This window comes from Drosophila willistoni, chromosome 3R, assembly GCF_018902025.1.
Source record: "Drosophila willistoni isolate 14030-0811.24 chromosome 3R, UCI_dwil_1.1, whole genome shotgun sequence".
Lineage (NCBI taxonomy): Eukaryota > Metazoa > Arthropoda > Insecta > Diptera > Drosophilidae > Drosophila > Drosophila willistoni.
Genome location: NC_061086.1, coordinates 3,328,056 through 3,354,302, shown reverse-complemented (window position 1 = coordinate 3,354,302; position 26,247 = coordinate 3,328,056). Strand labels below are relative to the sequence as shown.

Genomic DNA, 26,247 nt, shown 5'->3' with positions numbered 1-26,247 from the left:
GAAATACGCAAATCACAAACAAACAAAAAAAAAATAACCATATATTTATATATTCAGCTATTTTGATATGTTGGAGTTTTCAAAGTTTATTGTTATATTTTATTTGGATTTGTCTAAAGTTTATGAAGTGTTTCTATGTCAGGATAAAATGATAAGACAGTCACAAAAACAAAGTCTGCTCCTTTTTGATATAAAGAAATAAATCAAATAACTACAGAACGTGTAAATTATTTTTTAAACTTTGGAATTTTACTCAAATCTTAAATTGCGCGATAACTTTGTTGTCGATAAATGCCATTCTTGATTTTTTGTTATCGGGAAAACGGCAACACTGGTTCATCTCTCAAATGGCAATCAGCTGTTATTATTGATTGTTCATTTGTCTTGATTTGTTTGCAAAAAAAATGTGAAATATTCAAGTTAAAACTTTCGTAAATAGATAAATAAAGTAATTAAACGCTCGTTTAACAAGTGTGATATGGAAAATAATTAGATACTTTGTTGGTAAGCCATGCAAAAAAAATGGGACTGATAAAAAGCTGTGTGACTCCCAACCACGTCCACTCCTCTTCCTCCCCCTACTCTACTCTTTCCTTACCCCCACCCACTGTGACGTGATGCGGCTGCGGCGCAGTGTGCAACTTGTATTATTGATTAATTGCAAGAAAATGAAGATACACAAACTGGCCATTGTTTTTCTTCTTTTTATTTTTCTTGATTCAGACACAAGGTCCAAATAAAATCCACAAACATCTCGAGTAATTCAAGTTAACCATGGAGTCTCCTCAGTTCGCCAAGGCGAACAACAATCTCGGCGCTAGTAAAGTATCGCCAGGCGATAAAATGAGTTCCAGCCTGAATTCCAGTACCCTGGAGGATACCACACCTAGTGACTCGGGTATCCAGATGCTGGACTCGGAGAATAGCGATGCAATGATCGAATCCATTGGATCCTATGAAACGGCTGCAGCAGCAGCAGCCGATGCCAATTCAAATATGGCAACTGCTGTCATAGCTGCCGTTGAAGAGGCTCAAATGATAACCAGTGCTTGCTCAACTTTCGACACCACAGAAAAGATTGTCTACAGGCGCAAGGTGCACAAGACATCATCAGCACCGAAAGCACCAAAGAAGAGGGTATCCTTTCATGAGGATATACTAAAGAACACCCGGACCGACAATATACATATTGAGCATGGATTTATTACCTATAAAAATGGACGCAAACTGGCCATAGGACAGGCGGGGGGAGTAGCTAGAGCAGCAGGACGCTATTCCTGGTGTGTGGAACGCAATGGAGATGACAGTGGCAATAATCAGGCAGGCGGACCAAATGAAATCTCTGCCGCAGGACGATATGACGGAGACGACGATGATGAAGGCGAAAGTGGAGCAACTGGTGGTGGCAATGGTACAGGCGCTGGACGTCGACGACGCTTAGTCTATCGAAATGCTTGCTCGGATGTGCTTGACTATGGGCACACAGATATATATGATACCAATGAGCCACACGGACTACAATACGATAACTCTGGAGTCTTCGAATATGCCCCACCGCCACAATCAGTGGCCGGAGATGGAATGGACAGTAGCACCAGCTCTAACTCCAGCATGGATTCGGATGAGCAGGAGCCCAATTCGAATACCAATCGCAAGAGTAGCTCCTGCGATTGTATAGGGATGAGTCAGGTCAATAACAATTTCATTGGTAAGACATAAAGTAGAGGCTTTTCTATCGATCAGTTTTTATTGTATATTTTTTTCTATATTTAGGCAACAATTGCTATTATTCGGAGCCTAATATTGGAGTATCCAAGTCAGTATGGAACAAAGAGAAGAAACCGAAATCTAGTTGCCTGAAGAAACCGAAACGTCAAACGAATATAATCCAGGAACAGGACCTCAATGGACGCATGAAAAAATTTAACGTCCATGATAGTAGCAAAATGATTTTTGGCTCTTTGAAAAGCATTTTCACCATGCCCTTACCCGAACGTGGAGTCCCTGAAGGTTCGGAAGATTTGCAAGCGGTAATCGAATGTGTGCCTGAATTAGAACAAACACCAGAGCATAAACTTAAGCCACAAAACCAAACAAATTTAGCAACGTCTCCCTCATCGCCTCCTCTAAAGGCTAAACCATTTTTAAGCAAAAGTCTTGATGGCAATAAACAGACGGCAAATGTCAAAAAATTTGTTCACAATGTCGATCAGCAGTTGCGCCATAAAAATGATGACCAGCAATCTCCCAGTACTAGTTCCAGCTCCCCAATAGATGGCATACAAAAACAAAAACTAAATCAATTGTTTCTGCTCCAACGTCAAGATAAATTTGATAAACAAATGGAGACAGTTGGAACTAATGTCAATGCCAATGCCAATAATAATCAACAGCAGCCGCTACATCAGCAGTTCCGCAGCAAGTTCATCATAAATTGTGAGAGCACTGTATTCGAGCATACTGGTGTTTCCTATGAGACATCCCATGATGAGAATCAATTGCAAACAGACCACACATTGCAACAGCAGCAGCAGCACAGCAATGTGGCTAGTCTTCTTGAGCAAAACACACCTATAGCCCAGCCAGCTAGTCAAATGAAATCATCATTTATGGCGGCACCAATAGCCAAGACATTTAGTAATTTCTTCCGTAGTCTGAAGGAGGGCAGCAGCAACTCCACAGCGAATACTCCCTCGCCAGCTCTAGATACGGAACACCAGGTGGCCACTGATAGTTATTTTGGTAAGAATAAAAAAAGACTTAGAAGAGAAAATAAACTAAAATTGAATTATCATTTAACAGCCAAGAAAATGAACAAATCACAACAGCATCAGCAGCAGAAGATAGCTTCACCCATTTGTCAGCTACCCAATGCTCAGTCCTCATCCACCATATCCGAGCTTAGCTCCATTAGCAATAATACCAATACCAATTCCTGCTCTCTACCCAAACCCCTTGCCCAAGTTGAACGTCAAACTCGTCACTTGGCCTCGCCGTTAAAGAAACGTGGTCAACCACTTAATCAGCCGGCACGCTATGGCGATCAATTGCAGTTGCACAGTCGCAGTCTACACAGTCCTTGTACTTATCTCAATGCACGCGGGGGTAGTGGCCGCGACTCAAAGAGCACTATACTAAGTGATGATTTTGATGATATACTCACTATAACAACAACTACGGATACGATTAATACAGATACTAAGCCCAGTTCAGTGGCTGATAGTGACCTGGTTATTGTCGACTATACGGATGTTGATTACTCGCAGCTTTTAAAGCCACCGCACGCAAAAACGTCCCTTATTAATCGATTTCTACGCAATGTAACACAAAAGAAAATCATGGAGACATCTATAAGACGTAATAATTTCTTTGCCGATAAATTGAGGAATGAGCAGAAAAATCTTGGTTCTACCAAGTTGTATGTAAAGGGTGCCCGACCCAAAAATTATGAGTTAATTGATGATCTAAATGCGGAAATAGCCATGGAAATAGAAATGTCTGGTGCCAATTCACCGCGCCGAGAACTAATCAATATGGGAGAGTCTGATACATCGGAAGTGTCCAATTTTGAGCTGGGCATAGGAGAAATATCTATAGATATATTCAATGGCAAGACGTTGTCCATATTAAGTGAATCCAAGGAGCAGCTCATGAAGGTAAAGATACATGTAATCTTGTCTAATATGCAATCTCTAAGTTTTCCACTTTAATTTCGGAACAGGTCTTTAAACTCTATACGGGATATAGTCAAGAAGGCTTTATGACTCCGGTTTTAGTTCTACTAACCGATCGGTCTTTGTATGTAACAGATTTAGTACGAAACTGTCTGTGTGCCAAATTTGTATTGGCCTACAAAGATCTGGATGTTATATTGGTAAGAATACCTGCTGGATTGTTATTTTGTTGTTTTGTTTAATCGCCAATTTGTTTAAATTTTAGATGGGGCCCTTTGGCAACACGGTTTTACTTAGCAATAGTACTCGTGATATGCAGCAGGTACTACTTGCTGGTGGCCCCTATCCAGCTGATGCTCTGGTGGCCAATCTGGAGTTGTGTGCCAGACGAAGCGGTTCAACTCTTCCCGCTGTTGGTCAATTGACTATGGAGCATTTGGCACCCTTGCAGGCATTTGTGAGGGCCAACAGTTGTGTGGGTAAAGATGAGCGTTGGATGTTCTATGCTGTGGTCAATGTACCTGTCGGAGGTGTCCTAAGTTTCGCTGGAACTGGTACTGAAGACGATCAAGAGCCGCTGGGTCCTAATATGAAGGGTTTTCTCATGCATCGGCGTGTTAAAGAAGCAAATGGCAAGGCTAATTGGCAGCCGGGTTACTTTTTGCTCAAGTGAGTGGACATTCTCGAACATTTGACACACATATGTATGCTTCAATTTGTTATGCTTAGGGCTGGTGTTTTGTACATGTTCCATGATTCAAATCAAAAACTTCCAAGCTGGGCAATGGCTTTGGCTGAGTGCCAGGGAGCTCGACGAACTGTTAAGTCACTGCGTCCGCATTGCTTTGAGTTATTGCTAAAGAAAGAAATATTACAACTGGCCGCTCCAGATGAGTATGTGGCCTCCGAATGGCTACAATCATTACTCCAGTCGGCGAGTGGTGTAAGTTGAATAAATTCGAATACAAGCCCCTATAAAAACTAATCTTCAAACATTTTGCAGCTATTTGAATTGCAAGAAAAACACAAGACATTGGGTTGCTCCTTGATAGTCACACAGAATCATTTGATCACCTTACGTGAGGATTTCTCGGCACCATTGCGTCAAATTCAGATGAAGGCCATGCCAGATGAGCAATTATCCATCGTTCCTGAATCCAAAAATCTGCTGTGTGAGGAAGATTTGCTAAGCGTTTTTGAGACAAGCAGCCTGATGAGCTCTACCCTGAGCACACCCACACGGGGCACCCTGAATTCCACACCCACAAAGCAGATTCAATCAATGACACCGACTCCGCTGGCCATCAAGTCATCTGAGCAAAATATGATGAGCAGTGTATATGGTAAAAACTCTGGACTGCAGATTCTGACATGTGCTGATATTAAAGCCATGACTGGAATCAAAATATCCTCACACAGTGAGACTTGGTGGTGTATTCTGGAGTTTTCGTGTCAGGAGGCGCCCCTAGAGTGCCTAGATGATTTGGTTATCTTTTTCGCCAGCAGCATGGAAATGCAACGTTTCTTACGATTGCTCGAGCAGCTCTGGCAAGCCAAGAATGTACGTCCACAAAATACCCAAAAAAAGAATAATGTAAAGTAATCGTAATTATTATTTATAGAATGATCTTTTCCCCATCACGGTTATGGACGATGAGGAAGCTCTTTCCGAACGGTGTACTGCGCTCTACACTGAAATAAATCGGGGCTGGGAACCCTTATTGACGGCTGCTTTGGGGTATCCGCTCTAAATTCGATCTACACAAATATTTACTACTCTCCAATAATATAAACTGCTTAAATATTTTATTGTAAACAAAAAAATACTCAAAGCATAAAATTGCTGAGGAACAACAAATGGTAGCTACACAAAAATATTTACAAAACACATATATATCTCTCTTTATATAAGTATACCTATATTTAGACCAAACTTTAATGTATTATTTGACCATTTCAATTTATATTTTGCGCTGTTATAATTGTATGTATTTTTCTTTAATTTGTGATATTAAGCTTAAGTTGCTGATTCGTATTAATTATATTGTTTATACTTATATTTCTTCTGTGTCACCGTGTAGAAAATTGCACAAAAAAAAACAAAAGATATATATATATGTGGGCTTTATTGATGTTTAAACTACATATATTATTTTACATACTTATATATATATACAAAAACAAATGAATTCAACTAAATATAAAAGATATATGTATGAATTTCGAAAGTTAGTTCAATCAATGATCATATTACCATTATTGAAATATATATACACTATATACCACATTATTATAAACTATCTAAGATGGCATAAGATTTGTTTTGGGGAGAAATTATTTTTGAATTGAATTGAAGAAGAAATAATGTGTGTGAGTAACGACATGAAAGTATTTACTTATATGATATATACGATTTATAAAATACAAAAACTCATATATTTAATGGCTCTCAAAAAAAAACTATGTGCTATGTTATATTATGACGATGTTTTCATACAAATTAAAATCCCTCGCAAAAACAATGCCTTAACTCTTAAGCTTATAACTGACAAGTAGTAATATTATTCCAATATTAAGTTTTCTCAAGTTAAAGAGATATGAAAAGATCAAAAGGAACAACTGTAGGTACCTATGTATAATTTGCCAAATGTATACAAATAAATAATGTAAAAGCAGACAATAGTGTAAGGATTAGAAACATGTGGAAATGCGGTTAGAGAGAAAATCCCTCCAAGCCCCAACCCCAAATCTTCAAACACCGCCCCCGGCCATAGCTTTTGAAATTTTCAATAAGCAAAAGTCGAAAGCTTAAGATTAACGCACACCTCAATCGGTTTTTTTTTATATATTTTATAAATTTTTTTTCATTTGCTATAAAGTGTATGAAAACATCAAATAAAAGGCTCATAATAATTAATAAATGGTATTAAAAGAAAACTACAAATTTCAGTTTTTTGAACGCCCCTTTAGCTCTTTGGGATTACACATGCAAGTGATATTAATTGTCAACACAAAAATTTTTTTTATTTTCTTTACTATATTATTTTTAATAGATTTTTTTGTTTTCTTTATTTCACATAAAAGCGCATAATATATGTAACTATTTTAGCCAATTTATGTTTTATTTTAAGAATAAATGTTTGCCCCTTAAGCCCCCTTTGGTGAGTTCATGCAATTATCCTCCTCCTTAATCCAGACAATGTTAAATAGGGTTGTCAATCATTTTTGTCAATAGCTAATTTTCTCTTTCGAACTACTCGAAACTCTTCACACGTTTTTGATGCAACTTCGCCGATAATTTGATGACAATTCGAACGATGTTGGTTGTGAGGGATAGCTAATCGTCGCTATCGGTCGGGCTTTGTGTGGTTCCGGTTCCAGATCAGTAATTTTATACTCATGGCAATCCTCTCAATCTAATTCCTGATAACATTCATAAAATAACGGATTAAAACAATTAAATACTTATCGCTTCGTATAAGTTTTAAACACAACATAAATAGTTAGTATATATGTATGTTTGTAAATAATACCTACATCAAAATTAAAATTTAGCCAATACAAGCAGAAGGCCTTAGCAGCCAGGGCTTTTATATTTTTAATACAAATAAATCAAAAAATAAGAAATAAAATAATTTAAAATTCAATAACACGAAAAACGCCAGTCTTGATTTTGTATATTTTCTATATATGATCATCTGGCCACACTAAATTTCAGTGTGGTGAAATTAGCGGCGCGGCTTGACAGAAAAATTTTTGCGCCTTTATCTATAAAAATCCTAGGTGTTGTTGAGGAGAAATACTTTTAGCGTTACCTACAGAGAATTATTACGTGAATCACCGACGGGGATCCCCGAATACTGTAAGCAGTCTTGCATCCATTGGTGAAATTCGTTCAAGGCCAAAAGATATCATTTGGCATTGGCATCCATCTAGTATATGTGTATTTGTGTGTTTAATTTAACTGTAAAATCGCCTAGTTAGCGAGAAAGCAGCATGTTTGGCGGTACGAAACCTCCTTTTGGAGCTGGCACTGGAGCCACTGGTTTCGGTTTCACCAGCACACCGACAGCCACGCCATTTGGCCAGTCGGCCTTTGGGAAGCCAGCAGCGCCAGCGTTTGGTAGCACTTCTGCCTTTGGAGCCCAGCCAACGCAACCTTCATTGTTTGGTGCAGCAGCGACACCAGCTCAGCCCACGGCCGGACTCTTTGGTGGAGCAACAACATCTAGCGCCTTTGGCAGCACAACAACAACTCCCAGCACATTTGGAGGTTAGAATCGAACTCGATCTAAGATGGTGGCGTATTTCAATTTGGTTTTAATTCATATTGCTCTCTATTGCAGCATTTGCGCAGCCGCAGCAGTCATCGAATATATTTGGTGCCAATCAAGCCCAGCCGAACACATCTCTTTTTGGGCAAGCGGCCGCTCCAGCATTCGGAGCTGCTAAGCCCGCCGGTCTGGGCATGGGCGCGTTTAGCCAATCTGCGGCTGCTCAGCCGACATCGTTGTTTGGTCAGCAAGCACCCGTGACTAGCACCCCAGGATTCGGTAGCTTTGGTCAGGCGGCTCCAGCAACAACAACGAATGTATTTGGCAGTGGAGCGGCCTCGGCTTTTGCCCAGCCGCAGACACCCGCCGTAGGTGCCGCCGGCGTCAATCCTGGCACAGCAGTGGCCAAGTACTCGCCATCAATTGGCACCGACACCCTAATGAAAGGTGGCCAGCCCAACAATGTCAATACTAAACAGCATTGCATCACAGCAATGAAGGAATATGAACTGAAATCGCTGGAAGAGCTCCGCTTGGAGGACTATTTAAATGGACGCAAAGGCCCACAAGCAGGCACTGCACCTGGCACCGGGTTTGGTTTTGGCAATGCAACAGCAGCAACTCAGCCAGCGGCTGGTGGTTTATTCGGAAGCACGGCGCAACCGGCCTCGACAGGTCTGTTTGGTCAAGCTGCAACAGAAAATAAGGGTCTGTTTGGTGCATCGACTTTTGGCCAACCTGCAACTAGCAGCGCTTTTGGTGCTCCTGCCCAGCAAAATAGTTTTCTTCAGAAACCATTTGGAGCAGCGACAAATACGGGTTTTGCGGCTCCCGCGGCGGATGCTTCCAATCCATTCGGAGCAAAGCCCGCTTTTGGTCAAGGCAGCACTCTTTTCGGACAGACTCCCGCCACAAGTGCAGCGCCCGCTTTTGGACAGACAAATACTGGCTTTGGAGGATTTGGGACCACAGCTGCTGGGACCCAGCAGACGTCTCTTTTTGGTGCTCCGGCAGGCAATGATCCAAACAAATCCGCCTTTGGATTAGGTGCAACGGGAACTGCTACCTCAACAGGATTTGGTGGTTTCGGCACCACTGCCACCAGTACAGCCGTCGCCGGTGGTGGATTGTTTGGCGCCAAGCCGGCGACTAGTTTTGCGACACCAGCTTTTGGTGCGACTTCAACAGCTAATACGGGATTCGGAGGTGCTTTTGGCATGAGTAATCCTGTCGCAGGCACCGCTGGCGTTGGAACTGGCGGTGGCCTTTTTAACTCAACGCTGAATAAACCGGCAACATCGGCATTTGGTGGTTTTGGGACTACAGCTGCTGCTCCTCTTAACTTCAATGCTGGCAATACGGGAGGATCGCTCTTTGGGAACGCCGCCAAACCTGGTGGCGGGCTCTTTGGAGGAGGCACCACATTAGGTGGCACAGCTGCGGCGCCCATTGGCGGTGGCTTCTTTGGTGGCGCCGCGTCTACTGGATTTGGAAACACAGGCGGATCTCTAGGTGGCAGCTTTGGTACTTTGGGTGGCAATACAGGACTGCAAGGTGGACTAATTGGCAGTCAGCCATCTATGGGCATATCAATGGCATCCCAACAACCCATCCATCAACAAATCTTGGCGAAGGTGACCTCTCCATATGGCGACACGCCAATTTTCAAGGATCTAAAGCAAAGCGATGCAGATCCAACAAGAGCCACCAATCCCGCTGCCCAACAGGCTGTGCTGGATATGAGTAGCAATCAGTTTAAGATTTCGACTAAGGAGAACCAGGCGCATGTGAAAGTTAAAGCCATGGGCAGCTCAGTCAATCGGAAGGCACTCTTCGATGGACTTGAGGAGTTCGATGCCAGCGTTGAGGGTTTCAATCTAAAGCCAAACGCCAAGCGATTGGTTATCAAACCAAAAGAGAAGTCCATGGATACAAATTCTCTTGGAACCACTTCAGCCCCGAATACGCCAAGGGTACGGGGTGGCGATGGTAAACCGTCCAATAGGTCGATCAGTGAACGAGATTCCTTTTCAGGAGTCATTCCCCCTGAGCCGTCTCCGTCCACTCTGGCTGCTGATGCTGCTCTTCATCAGGACCAAACTCGTCGTGAATCCTGGTTGCATCCTAATAACTTGGAGAAAGTGCGACAACAGAATATTCAAGCTGGCCATTTGGATCGTTCTGGTTCACCTCTCAATAGTACGGTTACTGAGCTGGTGCCCCGCAAACCATTGGATACCTATCGCCCATCGTCCACAGTGCGTCTATCAGTATCTACCATACCGGAAAATTCATTTGAAGATCAGGCCAGTGCCATAGCCAGACGGGATACTTACCTAACGGACCAGGCCAGTGAGAGTTTAAGCCGTTCCCAGGAAGGGGAAAAGCTGACAAATCTCTCTCGTCCGGCCATTGAGGCAGAGTCAGAGGAACCGCATCCTACTGGAATCGTGCTAAAACGTGCGGGCTACTATACCATTCCGTCTCTGGATGATCTTAAGTCATATTTATCAGAGGATGGTTCCTGTGTGGTGCCTAATTTCACTGTAGGAAGAGAAGGATATGGCAATGTCTATTTTGGCAAAGAGATTGATGTCGCTGGACTCAATTTAGATGAGATAGGTAAGTTGTTTATCCCTTCACATTCGCAAATGTAGACTAAACTCAAATTATTATCTCTCCTTTTGCTATAGTTCATTTCCGTAATAAGGAAATCATTGTTTATCCGGATGATGAGAATAAACCGCCATTTGGAGAAGGCCTAAATCGGGATGCTCAAGTTACCTTGGATCAGGTTTGGCCATTGGATAAGACCGTACATGAAGCCATCAAGGATTCTCAACGTCTCATCGAAATGGATTGGGAGGGAAAACTGCGTCGAGTCTGCGACAAGAATGAGACACGTTTCATTGAATATCGCCCGGAGACAGGTAGCTGGGTTTTTCGTGTGAAGCATTTTTCCAAATACGGCCTAAACGACACCGACGAAGAAGACGAATTGGAAACTGTGCCCACCGATCCCAAAAAAGCAAAAATTACTGCATTCGACGAACAGCAGCAACAGCAGAAGAACAAAATGACTTTGGCTTCATTGCGACAGGCCCAAAGAATATCTGAGGAGGCGGCACGCTCTCTCGATCCAAAGAATCTTGTAAATTCTGTCTCCAACTTCAGTTTTCGCCCCATGGACGAATCGGCCGAGTTCCTCCATATGGATAAGACTCAGTTTTTCCAAGCTGGCATTGCTTCGGATTTTTCCATGTTTGATGCTCCAGCAACACGTTTTCGTTCAGTGACAAGCCCCACGGCCATTTTGGCTGAAGATGTGGTAGGCAACGAACCACACAAGATGCAGCTAATGAAATCCTCTCTATTTGCTGAGGAAGAACAAGCACCAGTCGAACGATCGAAGCGTCAATTGTCATACAACTTTTTTAAACCAGATCTAATGGCCTGGAAGGATCCGACAGCAGCCTCAGAGTCGGATTGCTTGCCTGTCTCATCGTCAGTCTCGGTGGCTAGTCTGATGCGGGATGGGGATGTGGAGGCATCAGAGGATGCCTCATCTATGGCCACAGCGGAGAGTGGAACAGAGAAAGAAGTGGCTATAGTAAAGCCCTTCAATTTTGTTTGCAAGCCCAAGGTGGCGCCACGCAAAATGTTATCCTCAATAGTTCCATTGGACCGTTCCATTGCCAATGAACTGAACCGGCATTGGATAGCGGACTTGGGTTTTTATCGGGGACGCAGTTTTAAATTGAGTTTTGGTCCTCAGAATACGATAATGGTGCCAAATACTTACAACAATATGCGTCGCATTAAGGAAGGTAAGCCCAAACGAACTAACATATCATTCATCTTCTGCTAAAAAAAAAAAAAAATGTTCTCCTTTTAGACACTGGTCGGGCTGCTTTGCCTGCTTCGTTGATCTTTGCCAGCCGCTTGCGAAACGACTTTTCGAACAATATTTTGCAATTTGTACAATTCAACACGGTAAACGGATGTAAGAACTTTGCCGATACCATTGTGCCTCATTTGGAGGCACAATTACGTCATTGCATTTGTGAGCAGGTCCCTGACAGCGATTGCCCATGGCTGCAGGCAGATTGTGGCACTGCTTTGATTGCCCAGCACTTAGGCGAGGCTAACAAAATGATTAGTTTTGGCCCGACAGAAGGCTATGCCGTTTCCGTTTGGTCACTCCTATTTGCACTGTGGGGTGATCACGAGGAGCTTGTTGATCTGAATGTTAACTCTCATTATATGGTTGTATGTCGGCGTAATTTACTTTCCGAGTGGCTGGAGAATACATTGGTTAGCGAAGATTTGCTTTCGAAGAAGATTACCAAGAATGGTTACTTGGAACACATGCTGGATCTGCTTAGATGTCATCGAGTGAGCGAGGCTTGCGAGTTGGCATTCAACTATGACGATGCCAATTTGGCTCTAATACTGGCCCAGTTGAGTTCTGGGCCCGTTTTCCGATTACTCGTTGAGGAGCAACTCCTCGCTTGGCAACACAGCAAAGCGGACAAATATATTAACATAGATCGCCTAAAAATGTACATGCTGGCGGCTGGTGTGCCACTCATGCTGTCCTCTCAAGGTGCCATAAATCTTATGGAGGATAACAACTGGCTGACTGTGCTGGCCCTTCAATTGTGGTACTTTACGGCACCAACCTCTTCGATAACAGATTCCCTGCGAGCCTACGACAACGCCTTTAAGTCAGATGAGGGCTTCGCCGAGCCGCCCATTCCCAGCTATAAGGGGGCCCCTACGGCGGCCACTTGCGGCGATAAACCAATCTATGATCTGCGCTACCATCTGCTGCAGCTCCACTCGAAGCGTTCACATTCAATGGAAGCTACTCTAAATCCCATAACTCACACTGCTGATCCAATGGACTTCCGTCTTAGCTGGCTTGTATTGCAAACACTTATGGCCCTGGGATATCGTCACTGCAGCGAGCTAAGCGAATCGCGTCTGCATGTTGAATTTGCTAGCCAGTTGGAAAACGAAGGGCTCTGGCATTGGGGCGTCTTCGTGTTGCTCCACATAAGAAACCGCAATAAACGAGAACGAGCTGTCCAGGAGATGCTTCAGCGTAATATTACCGACTCTAGTCAAGAAGTCGGTCACTGCGACAGAGAGCGGTTTGTAATACGGGAATTGGGTGTTCCCGAGACCTGGGTAGATTATGCTAAGGCTATTAGTGCTGGAGCGTCTGGTCAACGACATATGCAGGCGAAATATTTGCTTAAGGCAAAGCATTGGATGGAGGCCCATGACGTCATTTACGAGTACCTTGCTCCCGACGCTATCATTAATAGTAAGTTGGTTGAAAAGTTAACCCCTCCACTCAATGCCATCTAAACGAATTTCTTTTTACAGACAAACTGGATTATTTGCATAGCATGCTCAGCCAGTTTGAATGCTCGCAACAGGTCAAGGTGCCCAACTGGGCCAATCAGGGACAGATATTCCTGGACTTTATCGATATTAGTGCCAAATTCAAACAAATATCGAATGTGAACAATATTGCGGATATTCACGCGCGATGGGAAAACCTAAAGCCGCAGTTGAGTGATCTTTGTTCGCGGATTAGCTTGTTGCCCTGTCCCACGGCTAAGCATCGTTTGTGCCAGAGTGAAATATCGGAGAACCTAAGCTGTCTCGTTCGTGGCATGTGCATTGTCTGTCCAGAGATGGAGTCTTGCTCAATTCTGCGAGTTGCGCTCGAACGTCTACCCCTGCCGCAGGAGTTTTCGAAAAAAGATTTGCGTATTCTGCTCGAAGAATGGCTCGACAATATTGACGGGAGCGTTAATTAACGAATAAACACACACACACAAGACACAAAGAGGATATAGCAGTTAAGGTATCAATTAACTTTAGATAATATTTCCATTTAGTCTATTAGAACTAAACTTAAGTATTATTTTTCAATCGATTATGCATAAAAACGAAGTTATCATCTATTAAACAAGGGATACAATGGTTATAAACACAGACATATGATAGATAATCGTTTTTACTTCCATGTGTATCCCATTTCCCACATCAAAAATAATCATCATTATATTTTTGTTAATTAAATTAATTTTTGTTTCAACCATTGTAATAAACGCAAATTTTTAAGTAATATCCTTGCAATGCTAAAAACTTAAATGTGAAATTGTAAAAAAAAATCAACATTTTTGTAAAATTTCAAGTTTTTGTTTCAATTTAATGGTTGGTAAATATATCTCCCTGATTTAATCCCTATTGCGTACGCCCATGCGTTAGACTAAAACTATCGATAGTCTTACCTCAAACGATCATGTAGGTTGGGCGATAAGCCCCATTTTCGTTTTTGTATATTAATGATCCATAGATAAAAGATCAACCTTAATCTTATTGCTAGTTATAAAAGCGCTAACGTACCGAGCATTCCAACAATGAGCAACTCGAAACCAGCAGAAGCACCAGCCCCTTGGTGTGGACGTGATTTCAAGCCTCGTGTCTATGCAAAGCACCCACCCATCATCTGCTATGACAAGCCTGAAGCTTCAATTGTTTCCAAAGATGAATACGATGTGGGTCGGAATGTAAGATGATTATAAATGGTAATTAACCTTTTCATTGCAGGACAAACGCTACCAAGCCCTAACTGGCGAATTGATACAGACTTTGGTGGTTCCTAAGCGTGAAGCTCGGACCTGGACCATGCAAACAGGTGACTTGTGCCGCATTACGGTACATGAGGGTTCTCAGGTGGGAGATGTAAACTTTTGGAATCTGGAAAATACCCAAGAGCGTTTCTATTCTGGGAAAACTCGTCAGTTGCATGGCGCCCATCTCAAGACTTACGATCGTCTTTGGAGCTGTCTTCCCTATCTACGTCCCATGGCTACCTTTGTTTTTGACACTCTGGCTGGTTACGGAATCGATGAAGATGGGGGGGCACTGCATGATGTAATCGGTACGCGCTGTGATGATTACACTTATAAACTGATAACGGGTAAAGACCGTGTTGGCAGCTGTCACAGTTCGTTGGTTAAAGCGGTGGTGGAGGAGCGCGGACTCACAGAGCAGGACGTGCATGATGTATGGAACATATTTATGTGCACTGGCTTTACCAAGGAGACCCAACAATATTTCTGCAAGCCCAGTCCGGCCATTAAGGGGGACTTTATTGAATTTGTTGCCGATATGAATCTGTTGGTGGCCCTAAGTGCTTGCCCACAAGGGGACGTATCCATTCCGGTTGGGGCTGAGGTGCCAGATGAGAAATGTCACCCCCTTAAAGTAGAGGTGTTCCGCAAAAAGTAATCAACAATAAGCACACAATTCAAGGAAAAAAACGGTGGCGGGAACACACGAAAAGTTCAATAAAAGTTCTTTTGGGCGGACATCGATCGTCGCCAAGGGGGACACAAACAAACGATGGTCGCAGAGAATCGTCCACCCAAATACAGGTGTCCATTAAGTTTCTACTGTATATAAATAACCCAATAAGCTGAACTTTAAATAAAAAGCCTAACAAGAGGAGCAAGTAATCTATTTGGCAATGGAAATAATTCGCAAAATCATTATTATTAAAATATTATTGAGTGTCAATCTAATTTACAAACTGATAAGGAAGGAATTCCACCATTTTTTTATATTTTAGGCATTTTAGAAAGAATATAGTGTCTTTTTATACCCTTGCAAAAAGGGTATATTAATTTTGGTCAGAAGTGTGCAACGTATAAAAGGAAGCATTTCCGACCATATAATGAATATATATTCTTAATCAGTACGACGAGACGAGTTCAAATAGCCATGTCCGTCCATCTGTCAGGATAACTCCTCCAAGACCGTAAAATCTACAGAGCTGAAAGGCTTGTACAGGCTACAGGCTTGTATGTACTACACAGGTTGTATATCTTGGATTCAGCCGGATCGGACCAGAATATCATATAGCTCCCATACAAACGGGAAAGTCACGAACAGTGACTTTTCTCAATAACTTAGTTATTTTCTGAGCTATTGTCGTGAAATTTAATATTGGTGAGTTTATTACACCTGTAAACGACTGTGCCGAATTTGATTAAGATCGGGTGACTATATCCTATAGCTCCCATAGGAACAATCGGTCGAAAACACTTCGTTACTTTTGATGCGATTGCTTTCAAATTAAACATTTGTTAGTTTAATATATTTGTTAATGACTGTGCTAAATTTCATAAAGATCGGGTGACTATGTCATATATATATATGACTTTGACTAATATCTTCGGTATTCCTGTAGGAAACATTAGCCTTTTTAGATAAAACGTTTTTCCACTCTGATAGATATGGTTAAGGAAAGAGTTATCAAATAAGTTGCAATGGTATTCAAACATTGACGCGGTCGAAGTTACCCCTGGCCCTCTGGTTCTTGTATAATTTGACATCAAGTTAACATCTTGATTCCACCCAGATTTTAAATAATTTTAGATTGTTCTCACAGATCTGAGATATACAAAATAGTAAGTCCGACAAACAATCCCCCCAAAACTTAATTACTCTACGCCCAAGACGTTAAGTGTGACCAATTTCTCACGAGTTCTGTTGTTGTTTATCTTTGTTTAGTTTTTGCACTTTTTATATTGCCGAAATCCGTTCGGCGAGATCCGTCAAAATGGGCGATATAAGCGGTTTTAATACCTATAACTATGAAAAACTTCGTAATTACATACTCAATCCGGATATATCTATCCACAATCCACTCCCAGATGTGCTGCCGAGGAAATTCGATCCAATGCGAATATTGAAAGTGCCTCAGGGACCAGGAAGCACCAAATTGATTCCACGTAGAGATTTCGTGAGTGGTGAAATTTTGGAGTTTGTAGAAGTTGATTTGGAGGATGTGGGCGCCAATGCCAACAACTCGATGTCAATGCGGCGGGAACCGGGCCTACTGGAGGAGGCTACCCGTGGCTCTCATATGAACTATCCATTTTGGCCTGGCGGATTCGATGAACAGCAAGAGGAAATGGCCGCCCTGAATGTGGATAACTTTGACTTTGGAGACACTTTACTGACCATTCCCCCTGGTTTTGCAGCGGGCTATGATTTTAGCAGGAATCAGAATCAGGAGAGCAAGGTCGTGGAGGCCCTACAAAGCGAAAGCAATGTTGATCTCTTGGAGAATTTGGAGCAGGATTTGGATGTTCAACAGTGGATGCAAATCACTCGCAACGTAACTGAGGCCCAAGAAGGATCAAAGCGAAGTGTAGCAGAGATTCCAGCCGAATTTCAGGATGTCGATGATGAGATAATGAATGCTGATCTTCAACCGGTCCTGACTATATCCACCAGCAACAACAAAACATTCTACAGTGAGTGGGCCGAAATGGTTGACATCAGTCAGCCGATTACTAATTTTAAGGAACAAATTCCATGCCCGGCTATGGACTTTCCCTTTGAACTGGATGTGTTCCAGAAACAGGCCATATTGAAATTGGAGCAGCGGCAATATGTCTTTGTGGCTGCCCACACATCGGCTGGCAAGACAGTGGTTGCCGAGTATGCTATAGCATTGTCCAAGCGTGATCTCACCAGGACTATTTACACATCGCCAATTAAAGCTCTATCTAATCAAAAGTATCGCGACTTTCGCAAGACTTTTAAGGATGTGGGTCTGATAACCGGAGATCTGCAAATTGAGCCAACAGCATCCTGCCTGATTATGACCACAGAGATTCTGCGCTCCATGCTGTACTGTGGAAGTGATATTACCAGAGATCTGGAATATGTCATATTCGATGAGGTCCATTACATAAACAACCCGGAACGGGGCCATGTGTGGGAAGAGGTCATCATATTGTTGCCCGAACATGTCAATATCATAATGCTTAGTGCCACAGTGCCCAATACAATGGAGCTGGCAAATTGGGTGGGCAGTACCAAGAAGCGCAAAGTCTATGTCATTAGCACATTGAAGCGCCCGGTGCCTTTGATGCACTACCTCTATACGGGAGCCGGCGGTAGGAGTCGCGATGACATATTTCTATTGGTGGATGCTCAGGGCAAGTATCTTCAAGAAAACTACGAAAAAGCCGTGGCGCGCAAGAAGGAAATGCAGAGTAAATCCGAGGGTGGTGGCCCAAAGACCCATGCCAGTGGCAAACCGGAACAAGGAAATCCCGGCGACCGTAAGAAGGAGGCACCAAAGGCCAAAAGCACTCCATTTATTAGCGGGCCCAAGAACTATGTCAGTGGCAAGCAGGACCGTCAGATTTGGATAGGGCTAATTGATTTTCTAAAGCGCAGCAATAAGATGCCCGTAGTGGCCTTCACCCTGTCCCGCAATCGATGTGACCAAAATGTGGCAGCCCTTCAGTGCGTGGATCTCAACACCGAGCAAGAGAAGAAAGGTGTGCGCAAATTCTTCCAGCAGTGTTTGGCCAAACTAAAGCCACCGGATCGCACTATACCACAAGTGATGGTTCTGAGAGACGCCCTGGAGCGTGGCATTGGTGTCCATCATAGCGGCATATTGCCAATATTGAAGGAAATTGTGGAAATGCTTTTTCAAAACGGTTTGGTAAAGTTACTCTTTGCCACTGAAACCTTTGCCATGGGCGTCAATATGCCCGCCCGCACTGTGATCTTTGATTCGCATAGAAAATTCGATGGACTCGAAGTGCGCAATCTAAAGCCGGGCGAGTATATACAAATGGCTGGCCGAGCCGGCCGGCGTGGTCATGACGAGAATGGGACCGTGATCCTGCTCTGCAAGGGCAATGTGCCACCTACAATGGAATTGCGACCCATGATCCTGGGTCTGCCCGAGAAGCTACAATCGCAGTTTATCCTCCGCTATGCCGTCATCCTGACTTGCCTTCGCATTGAGAGCATCAAAGTGGAGGACATTATGAAGTTCAGTTTTAAGGAGTTCAATCAGCGATTGCAATTACCGACTCAACAAAAGGAGTTGCGCTTGGCCGAAGATAAATTTGCGATGCTCCCCGCTTTGGGTGAACATTTACAGCCACTCATTTACTTCTATGACAAATCTGTCGAATATTGGAAAGAAAACCATCGGTCCATGGTTTGTATATTTCCGAACCTTTCGTGAATGTCAAATTCCATTCTCATGCATTGTTTTGGCTTGCAGAAATTTGTGGTAACGCAACCGAAAATTCAAAAGGAGCTAAAAGTGGGAAGAGTCTTGGTAATTACTCAAGGAAAGCATTACAACAAGCTGGCCATTTTGCTCAATATCAAATCTGTACTGGGAAAAGATACTATCTATAAAGTTCTGGCGCTAGACCATCAGTACAAGGCAAAGGAAGAGAGTCTACAGCGAGATGATCTTTATTACAAGATCCTTTCGCTAACACCACAGCATAAGTTCTTCCAGCCGGAGGGCATCGGTGGTCATGCTGTGTTCGACATCAAAGCCATTGATATTGTAAGCATTACCAAATCTCTTATCAAGGTGGATGCCGATATAATTATACGCAATTGGGAGCAACGGCAATTGGAACGCTTCAGAGATGCTCCACCAGGCGCCACTGTGGTCAAGGCCGTGACAGAGCTACATCAGCTCAATGAGGCATACAATGCCAATCCGGATAGCATAAAGTTTGTGAATCTTAGCAAGGAGATAAATGTTAATGCCGAGAGCGAAATGACCATGCTTAACTATGTGAATCACTTAAAAAAACAACTGGGCGAAGTCCTGCCCCACACCAATATAGCAGGCTTCGAGCAGGAGTTTGCGAAGGTCTACGAACGACGCATGCTAGAGATTCACATCGAAGAACTTCGCTTCAAGAATTCGGCAAAGAATCTCACTTTGTATCCGAACTATTGCAATAAGCTCAAAGTTCTGCGTGCCCTCAACTATATTGACGAACTGGACGAGGTGACACTCAAGGGAAAAGTGGCCTGTGAAATGGGTCAAAACGAGTTACTCATTACCGAATTAATTCTCTGCAATATGTTCAATGATTTGGAGCCGGCGGAGATAGCTGCCCTTCTATCGAGTCTGGTGTTTCAAGCAAAAATTCAAGGCGAACCTGTAATACCAGATGCTCTTAAGGCATGTGTAGCTGCTTTTGAGCAAATCAACGATACCATACTGGCCGAGGAACAGCGTTTTGAAGCCGAGATCGAAGCAGAGAATCGCCTTAATTTTGGCCTACTCGAGGTAGTTTATGAGTGGGCTAGAAATAAGGTAATAATCATTCAATATTTATATTATTTTAGACAATTGTCGACTAATGGATGAAAGAATACATTTTTCTTTTAGCCCTTTGCTGAAATCATGAAACTAACCGAAGTCCAGGAGGGAATCATTGTTCGGTGTATCCAGCAGCTGGATGAGACGCTTCGCGATGTAAAAACAGCTGCCATACGCATAGGAAACCCAGGTCTGCAATCCAAAATGGAAGAGGCATCGGCAGCAATCAAGCGAGACATTGTTTTTACAGCCAGCTTGTACACGGAACTCTGAATGGATAAGGTGGTGGAACAGACTACCAAAAGGAAAAAGAAAGAACACCAAGATGAATTCAATTACTTAAGCATAAAGGTCATGTATGTGACAATTATAATTCCAAAGGAGACTTATACAAAAAAATGTGTTTGTGTGTGAAGTTGTAAAAATATGCGAAAATATTTTTTCTTAGTTATCGAAAGTTCTCATCGTGTCTCCGGTTTAAATTTTGGCGGTACCATCATGCCGGTCATATGTTTTTGCTTCTTGGTCTTTTTCGATTTGCCAGCTCCCGATTGAAAATCCTGCCAACTATTTACTCGACTTTGGCGAGACTCTTCGAAATTTTGTTGCCATTCCCGATCAGCTTTAACACGTTCCTCCTCTTCGATTTCTGTTTCGCGTTTACGTTTACGTTCTTCCTGGTCACGTTGGTCGAGTTTCTGTCGCCGTCTCTCCATATCGGCAAACAGTTTCATTACCATTACGTAGATGGCATGCTTGTATTTGACGGGATCATCTTCGGGAATAGGCTCCGTTGGTCGCCCCTCCTTTTTAAGTTTTTTTCGCTTCTCAGCAATCTGAAACACAATAGCAAAAATGAAAAGATTATTGTTACTTCAATATGAGGTAAACAAACAATTTTACCATTTGATCTGTCCGACCCTTGGCTTCTTCGTACACCTCCAGACATTTTTTGCGCGTCAAGTCATTCTCAAGAATTTTCCAGGAACGTGACACTATATCAAATGCCAACTGGGCGCGCTCATTATTATCTGGGTTTTTGTCCGGATGAACCAGTAACGATAGCGTCCTATAGCGTTTCTTGATGTCCGCCAACTCGGCATCGTGCTCTATTTGCAGTACCTCAAAGGGGTTGAGATTGAAATATGTGGAACCTGGGCGAAGCAAACGTGCAATTTGTTGAGTAGGTGTTAGTAAGGAATCGCGTTTTTCAATTTCTTTGACCTGCGAATTATAGTCAGAAAGGCGTTTACTTGTTTGTTTTATATCAAAAGAGGATGGAAATGGTAACTCCCGTGTTCTTGTTGGTTTCTTAAATGAAATAGGGGCCAAATTGAAACTTACTTCCACATAAAATTCTTCGAAAGACGTCTCCTTGGAAGTTCCCGGCTGATCTCGACTGGCAGACATTATCTGTGTACTTGTGCTCGTCCTAAAGTTTGGGAGGAGTAAAAATTAAATTACATTTATTGGCTTATTTTACTATGTATCAAAATTTGGTTGTTTTTTTTTTTTTTGGTGTTGCGAATTCGCCAGTTTTTCTCGCTTTTTCCAATCCACGGCGAAACAGAGTTGGCACCACGAAAATATGTCAATATAAAATATACATATGTTTTCTCTCAGTGCAGACCAGTGCTGCCAGAATCATTTAAGCCAAAATTGCTACATTTGCTACATTTGCCAAAAATTGCTAAGCCCATTTTATTATAATAATTTTTTTTGATAGTTGCCAGATCTAGCAACTAAATTGCTAAACTGCCAGCACTACTCTTAAGTTAAGCTTCTCTCAAATGCAACAACAACCACAAGGCCGAATTCGCACAAGCTATTCGCCGTAAATTAATTTAGTTTTTCAGCACTGACAGAATTGTTTCTGGTATTTTTTCAAGTCTGCTGTAAAAATACCAAATTCCGTTACAATGATAACAACGATTTTCAAATTCTTAAAATATTTTTTTTAGAGTACAAAAAATTTACTGGTTGAAAACTTTACTCAATTACAATATATCGTTGGTAGCGCTTAATTTCAAATAAATTTAATACTAAACAATAAATCTACAAACAAACAAAAAATGTTGTATTTTCCAAGGGGAAGTAAGGCTCATCGTTATATTAACTCTCAATAATATGTGTTTTTTGTGTACGGAGTTTCATACTTAAACAACTGTTTCACTTGTTCCATCTAATTAGAAATCCATGATTTGAAATTTCCGATCTGCCGGTATTATTCCGAATTTAAATGGTCTGCACATATCATATCTCATATATCTAATCTTTTCTGTTTAAATTTCTTGCAAAGTATAGGCGCCAAGCCCACTTGCCGCGGAAGACCCTCCTCCTGCTATGCGACGTGCAAGAGAAGCTTAAAGTAGGAATACAACTGCTCTCAAAGCTTATCGAAAACACTAAGAAATTGGTAAGATACACGAAAAAGTGACAACATAATGGCTGGGAAAATCAAATGGTTTCTCATTTTAGCTGGCAGCCGGCAAGGTATTGAATAAGCCGCTGCTGGTCACCGAATAGTATCCGGATAAGTTGGGCCAAACTGTCACTGAGTTCAGCATGATTGTGCCGCCGATCAGGCAGCATATCGATGCTGGCAAGGTAGAGACAAAGACAGTGGTTCTGGTTGGCATTGAGGTGTGTTGGATTCTTTGGACTGCAAAATATCCAAAGTGTGCATATGTGAAAATTTGAATTGGAGTAGTTTCACCCAAGCAGGCGCATGTGTTTATGGAATTGATATCAGGCCTTGAAACTTCCGCGCGAATTTAGTTGCGTAATTAACTCAAGAGACTGTATCATATTTTTAATGTAGGCTCAAGGGCCACAAAGAGTTTAGCAAGTTACGCTGCCGGTGACTGTTCGACTGCCGATTCGGCAAGTGGTATGGCAAGACACTGTCGCGGCCAGCGGCTCTTTTCATGTCTTATGCCCATTTGCCTAATAAAACAGAAGAGCAAAAAGCGAACGTACAAGTAGCATTTATAGTTGTTATTCGTTAGAAATTATGAAAGAAGGACCCACCCAGTAGGGCTAGCTAGCTAGTAGGATGGTTGCATGCCTGCGCCTTTGCCTGTTGTCCTCGTCGACTCATAAACATTTTGGCCAAACGGACATCTGAATGAAGAAGCGGCGCCTTATAAGCCCGTTCTGGCTGCCAATTTATGCAATGGACTTGCAAAAAAAAACCCTCTCTGGGGGCCGTTAAGTTTTATGATCCAATCGCAGCAATCTCGAGCTGGCAATCTCTTCTCCTATCTGCGCCGCTGGCATCAGATCGACCAGGTGATGGTGACAATGTAGGAAGAGGCGTCTGATTGACTCATAACAGGACAAGATCACGATCTTGATGGCCATTTGCATGCCAAGAGATGCAATGCCCTCCGGCTGTCAGGTTATTTATTTGCCTAAGCCCTACCGCCTTCCTAGCCTGCCAGCCAGCCTGACTGCCTGGTATTAAACTACTCGCAAGTGAAACTGATGACGATGGTATCTGGACACGCGATAGGCCCACAACTCTCCAGTTCGCTTATCCCATTTAGAGATCTAGCATCAATTAAGCAGCTTGGAGCACGTAGTCTATTCCCACATGAGTAGTACCCAACTCAGGGTGTGGCACGGATTTGTTTAAAGGAAAAGTGAATTGTGGTAACGGCAATGTGCGTAAGTGTGATCTACCTTCCTCCTTGCATCAGATGGGGTCATCAAAAAATTTCCGGCCTTGGAACTAACCAGTTTCTACATGCATATATATACATATATTAACCATCACCTCGCAATGTAATAAATTTTGGTTTTCACTGCTGCACGATAAAAATGATAAATCTGCGAAAACTGCGGCTCGATGTGCAAATGAACTGGGCTATTGATGCTCTTCAGCTCCGTTCATCAATATCCGTCCGCTGGCTGCTGTTTGGGGGAATTTATGTTGCCGCATGGCAAGTGGCAATTGTGTACATACCCATAGATCAAAGCAGAAGGAAGCCAAAGCCAACAGCAAGAGAATGTTTCCACACAACCGTATCGAACTATTCATACCCTCAAAGGACACACTGCAAATTGACTGCAATTATTTTGCATTAACATTGACTTTAATCCTAAATTAAATAAACTTATCATTAGATGATTCCTTAAAAAATATGGATGTACTTCCTAATATTTTCCCATTAACATCCATATTATAATCAACAAAGTGCAATTGATTAAAGTGCATTTAGAAGAAGTTTTTAAAGTAACCGAAATACCTTGCCCCATGTGGCAACCAATGACTTTCCATGGTGTTGACAAATGTGGGAATGCTAAGCGGTGCTTCAAAGTTGTTGCAGCATTCGAATTGCATAATTTATTGAGAGAAAGAACTCACATCGAATTAGCCAAATTTTCAATCGGCTTCAATCTGCAGATGAACCGTTGAGACAGTTAATGAATGTTTAGAGCTTTAGATTTCCCACATTGAGGAATAAGTTCAATAATTGTATGCTAATTATCACTTATGTATGTTGTTTCCGTAAAGATAGGAAGGAGGGACGGTGGGGCGTTGGGTGTGGGCGTGTCATATTTGGCTAGCGGTCATAGGGAAATTTTCCAACATTAACTAAGATGTTTCTACATCACCTGTTAACCCACAAAATGCATGTGGCCAGAGGAGACCAATGACCAGCAATTAGCTAGTTAAGATCTGTATCTTTAACTTGGTACAAGTATGTGCGTGTGTGTGTGTGAAGTACAAGCGAGTGGTCTAATTAGCATACAAACATTCTTCTTGGTACATACACTTACTTTATATAGAATGTCTGTATAGACATGTATATATGCATTTTAAAACTTATGAAAGAATGGGTAAAGTTTCTACTTTCCAGTCACTTTGGGGTGCGAGAACGCTGTGGATACTTGATAATTAGGCTAGAAATAGAGATAGAAATACGAATGGATAATTGTTGGCTTTAGAACTGCAATAACAGAATAGAATGGAATGAGAACTGAGATCAACATCGAAATAAATCATTTTTGTACCTCAACTAGCTAGAAAGTGGAAATTTGGAAAGTTTAAAACATTGTGTGGTCTTTATTATTAGTTTATCTTTAGGCGCTACTTATTTGTTAATTTATAGAAAGACTATTTGATGCTACAAATCTTGTCAGACCCCTGTTCTTTCAAAGTGTGTCTTTTCTGAGTCTATGGTAGGATTGAAAGTAAAGATATACATTAATAGTTTGCTTTAAAGTTTATTAAACTAACAAATATAAATTTCTAGGATAATCTCGTCTAAATTAATCAAGTTATTGATAAAAGTCTTTGGTTTCGACCGATTGTTCCTATGGGAGCTTATAATATAGTCGCCCGATCTTGATGATTTGGCATGCATCTTAAATTGATAAGTATTAAGTTTTATGGCAATAGCCTTAACCTCTGCAGTGTATAGAAACGCGCAGCGCTGTTGCTTTAACGGTCTAGGAATACGGATGGATGAACGGTTGGACATGTCTATATGAACTCCTTCCTTCCCTGATAAAGAATATATATACTCTATATGGTCGGAGATATAAGATTAGACAGTTGACTATTATACCGTTAGTGTTGGTAATGCACATTTAAAACTATTGAAAAACTTTTCGCAAGTGCTTAAATTTTAACTGGCTTTTAATGTGGAAAATTTTATGGAAACATCAATATTATGCCGCTTCAGAAAAGCCATTTGTTTACTAAAGAAACCGGGTAGAAAATAAAGTTTAATTATATTGTTATGGCCAATATTTATTGGTACTTAATATTAAAATGTCTGTCAGTTTGCCAGATAGGCAAGCAATGAGAGCTATTAAATGGCAGGTTATACTAGATTCATGGTCCTTAAATATTTAAGGCTATTCTTTATGAAGTCTAAAAGGGTCATTTGGAAATATTTGAAACTATGAACAGAAAGAAGATGAGTTCACTTAATTCGAAGGTGTCCTGGTCAGCATTTATGATAAATACAGTCCTGAAAATAGCCATCATGACTCTTAACTATTAGATGATTTGGAATTTGCTAGTGTCTTCCTAGTCAAATTTTATGCAAACAGGTAAATGGAGTTCAAGCACCAAACTTTTGACTTT

At 42.0% G+C, this 26,247-nt stretch overlaps 5 protein-coding genes across 5 annotated transcripts; 4 read left to right on the top strand and 1 right to left on the bottom strand.

The window, feature by feature from the left end:
• Positions 1-360: 360 nt before the first annotated feature.
• LOC6651248 lies at positions 361-5,733 on the top strand. The gene is made up of 9 exons (XM_023180134.2): positions 361-504; positions 724-1,708; positions 1,774-2,742; positions 2,803-3,656; positions 3,722-3,874; positions 3,940-4,343; positions 4,404-4,617; positions 4,678-5,235; positions 5,297-5,733. The coding sequence occupies exons 2-9, from the start codon at positions 775-777 to the stop codon at positions 5,423-5,425; spliced, it is 4,215 nt and encodes a 1,404-aa protein (XP_023035902.1). The 5' UTR covers positions 361-504; positions 724-774; the 3' UTR covers positions 5,426-5,733.
• Positions 5,734-7,386: 1,653 nt separating this feature from the next.
• On the top strand, positions 7,387-14,119 carry LOC6651247 (nuclear pore complex protein Nup98-Nup96). The gene is made up of 6 exons (XM_002072711.4): positions 7,387-7,536; positions 7,655-7,947; positions 8,021-10,570; positions 10,642-11,775; positions 11,844-13,280; positions 13,343-14,119. Exons 2-6 carry the CDS (start codon positions 7,671-7,673, stop codon positions 13,780-13,782), a joined length of 5,838 nt encoding a protein of 1,945 aa, XP_002072747.1. The 5' UTR covers positions 7,387-7,536; positions 7,655-7,670; the 3' UTR covers positions 13,783-14,119.
• Positions 14,120-14,237: 118 nt separating this feature from the next.
• LOC6651246 (uncharacterized protein C11D3.03c) lies at positions 14,238-15,510 on the top strand. The gene is made up of 3 exons (XM_002072710.4): positions 14,238-14,272; positions 14,355-14,526; positions 14,579-15,510. Exons 2-3 carry the CDS (start codon positions 14,389-14,391, stop codon positions 15,260-15,262), a joined length of 822 nt encoding a protein of 273 aa, XP_002072746.1. The 5' UTR covers positions 14,238-14,272; positions 14,355-14,388; the 3' UTR covers positions 15,263-15,510.
• Positions 15,511-16,540: 1,030 nt separating this feature from the next.
• LOC6651245 (helicase SKI2W) lies at positions 16,541-20,420 on the top strand. Its single transcript, XM_002072709.4, has 3 exons — positions 16,541-19,010; positions 19,077-20,141; positions 20,217-20,420. The coding sequence occupies exons 1-3, from the start codon at positions 16,596-16,598 to the stop codon at positions 20,418-20,420; spliced, it is 3,684 nt and encodes a 1,227-aa protein (XP_002072745.1). The 5' UTR covers positions 16,541-16,595.
• A 57-nt stretch (positions 20,421-20,477) lies between these two features.
• On the bottom strand, positions 20,478-21,700 carry LOC6651244 (dnaJ homolog subfamily C member 8). The gene is made up of 3 exons (XM_002072708.4): positions 21,492-21,700; positions 21,051-21,371; positions 20,478-20,983 (listed from the first exon to the last, which is right to left on the bottom strand). Exons 1-3 carry the CDS (start codon positions 21,555-21,557, stop codon positions 20,609-20,611), a joined length of 762 nt encoding a protein of 253 aa, XP_002072744.1. The 5' UTR covers positions 21,558-21,700; the 3' UTR covers positions 20,478-20,608.
• Between the last annotated feature and the right edge of the window lie 4,547 nt (positions 21,701-26,247).

What these genes read in the sequence shown, in the direction of transcription:
- LOC6651244 (XM_002072708.4), bottom strand. Translation starts at nt 21,557, where the DNA reads ATGTCTGCCAGTCGAGATCAGCCGGGAACTTCCAAGGAGACGTCTTTC. An exon ending in TCGAAGAATTTTATGTGGAA is followed by an intron (nt 21,372 to 21,491) that starts GTAAGTTTCAAT and finishes TATAATTCGCAG; the next exon opens with GTCAAAGAAATTGAAAAACG. An exon ending in AGGGTCGGACAGATCAAATG is followed by an intron (nt 20,984 to 21,050) that starts GTAAAATTGTTT and finishes ATTGTGTTTCAG; the next exon opens with ATTGCTGAGAAGCGAAAAAA.
- LOC6651246 (XM_002072710.4), top strand. Translation starts at nt 14,389, where the DNA reads ATGAGCAACTCGAAACCAGCAGAAGCACCAGCCCCTTGGTGTGGACGT. An exon ending in TTTCCAAAGATGAATACGAT is followed by an intron (nt 14,527 to 14,578) that starts GTGGGTCGGAAT and finishes TTTTCATTGCAG; the next exon opens with GACAAACGCTACCAAGCCCT.
- LOC6651245 (XM_002072709.4), top strand. Translation starts at nt 16,596, where the DNA reads ATGGGCGATATAAGCGGTTTTAATACCTATAACTATGAAAAACTTCGT. An exon ending in AAGAAAACCATCGGTCCATG is followed by an intron (nt 19,011 to 19,076) that starts GTTTGTATATTT and finishes TTTGGCTTGCAG; the next exon opens with AAATTTGTGGTAACGCAACC. An exon ending in ATGAGTGGGCTAGAAATAAG is followed by an intron (nt 20,142 to 20,216) that starts GTAATAATCATT and finishes TTTTTCTTTTAG; the next exon opens with CCCTTTGCTGAAATCATGAA.
- LOC6651248 (XM_023180134.2), top strand. Translation starts at nt 775, where the DNA reads ATGGAGTCTCCTCAGTTCGCCAAGGCGAACAACAATCTCGGCGCTAGT. An exon ending in TACTCCAGTCGGCGAGTGGT is followed by an intron (nt 4,618 to 4,677) that starts GTAAGTTGAATA and finishes AACATTTTGCAG; the next exon opens with CTATTTGAATTGCAAGAAAA. An exon ending in AGCTCTGGCAAGCCAAGAAT is followed by an intron (nt 5,236 to 5,296) that starts GTACGTCCACAA and finishes TATTATTTATAG; the next exon opens with AATGATCTTTTCCCCATCAC.
- LOC6651247 (XM_002072711.4), top strand. Translation starts at nt 7,671, where the DNA reads ATGTTTGGCGGTACGAAACCTCCTTTTGGAGCTGGCACTGGAGCCACT. An exon ending in TATGCGTCGCATTAAGGAAG is followed by an intron (nt 11,776 to 11,843) that starts GTAAGCCCAAAC and finishes TTCTCCTTTTAG; the next exon opens with ACACTGGTCGGGCTGCTTTG. An exon ending in TCCCGACGCTATCATTAATA is followed by an intron (nt 13,281 to 13,342) that starts GTAAGTTGGTTG and finishes TTCTTTTTACAG; the next exon opens with ACAAACTGGATTATTTGCAT.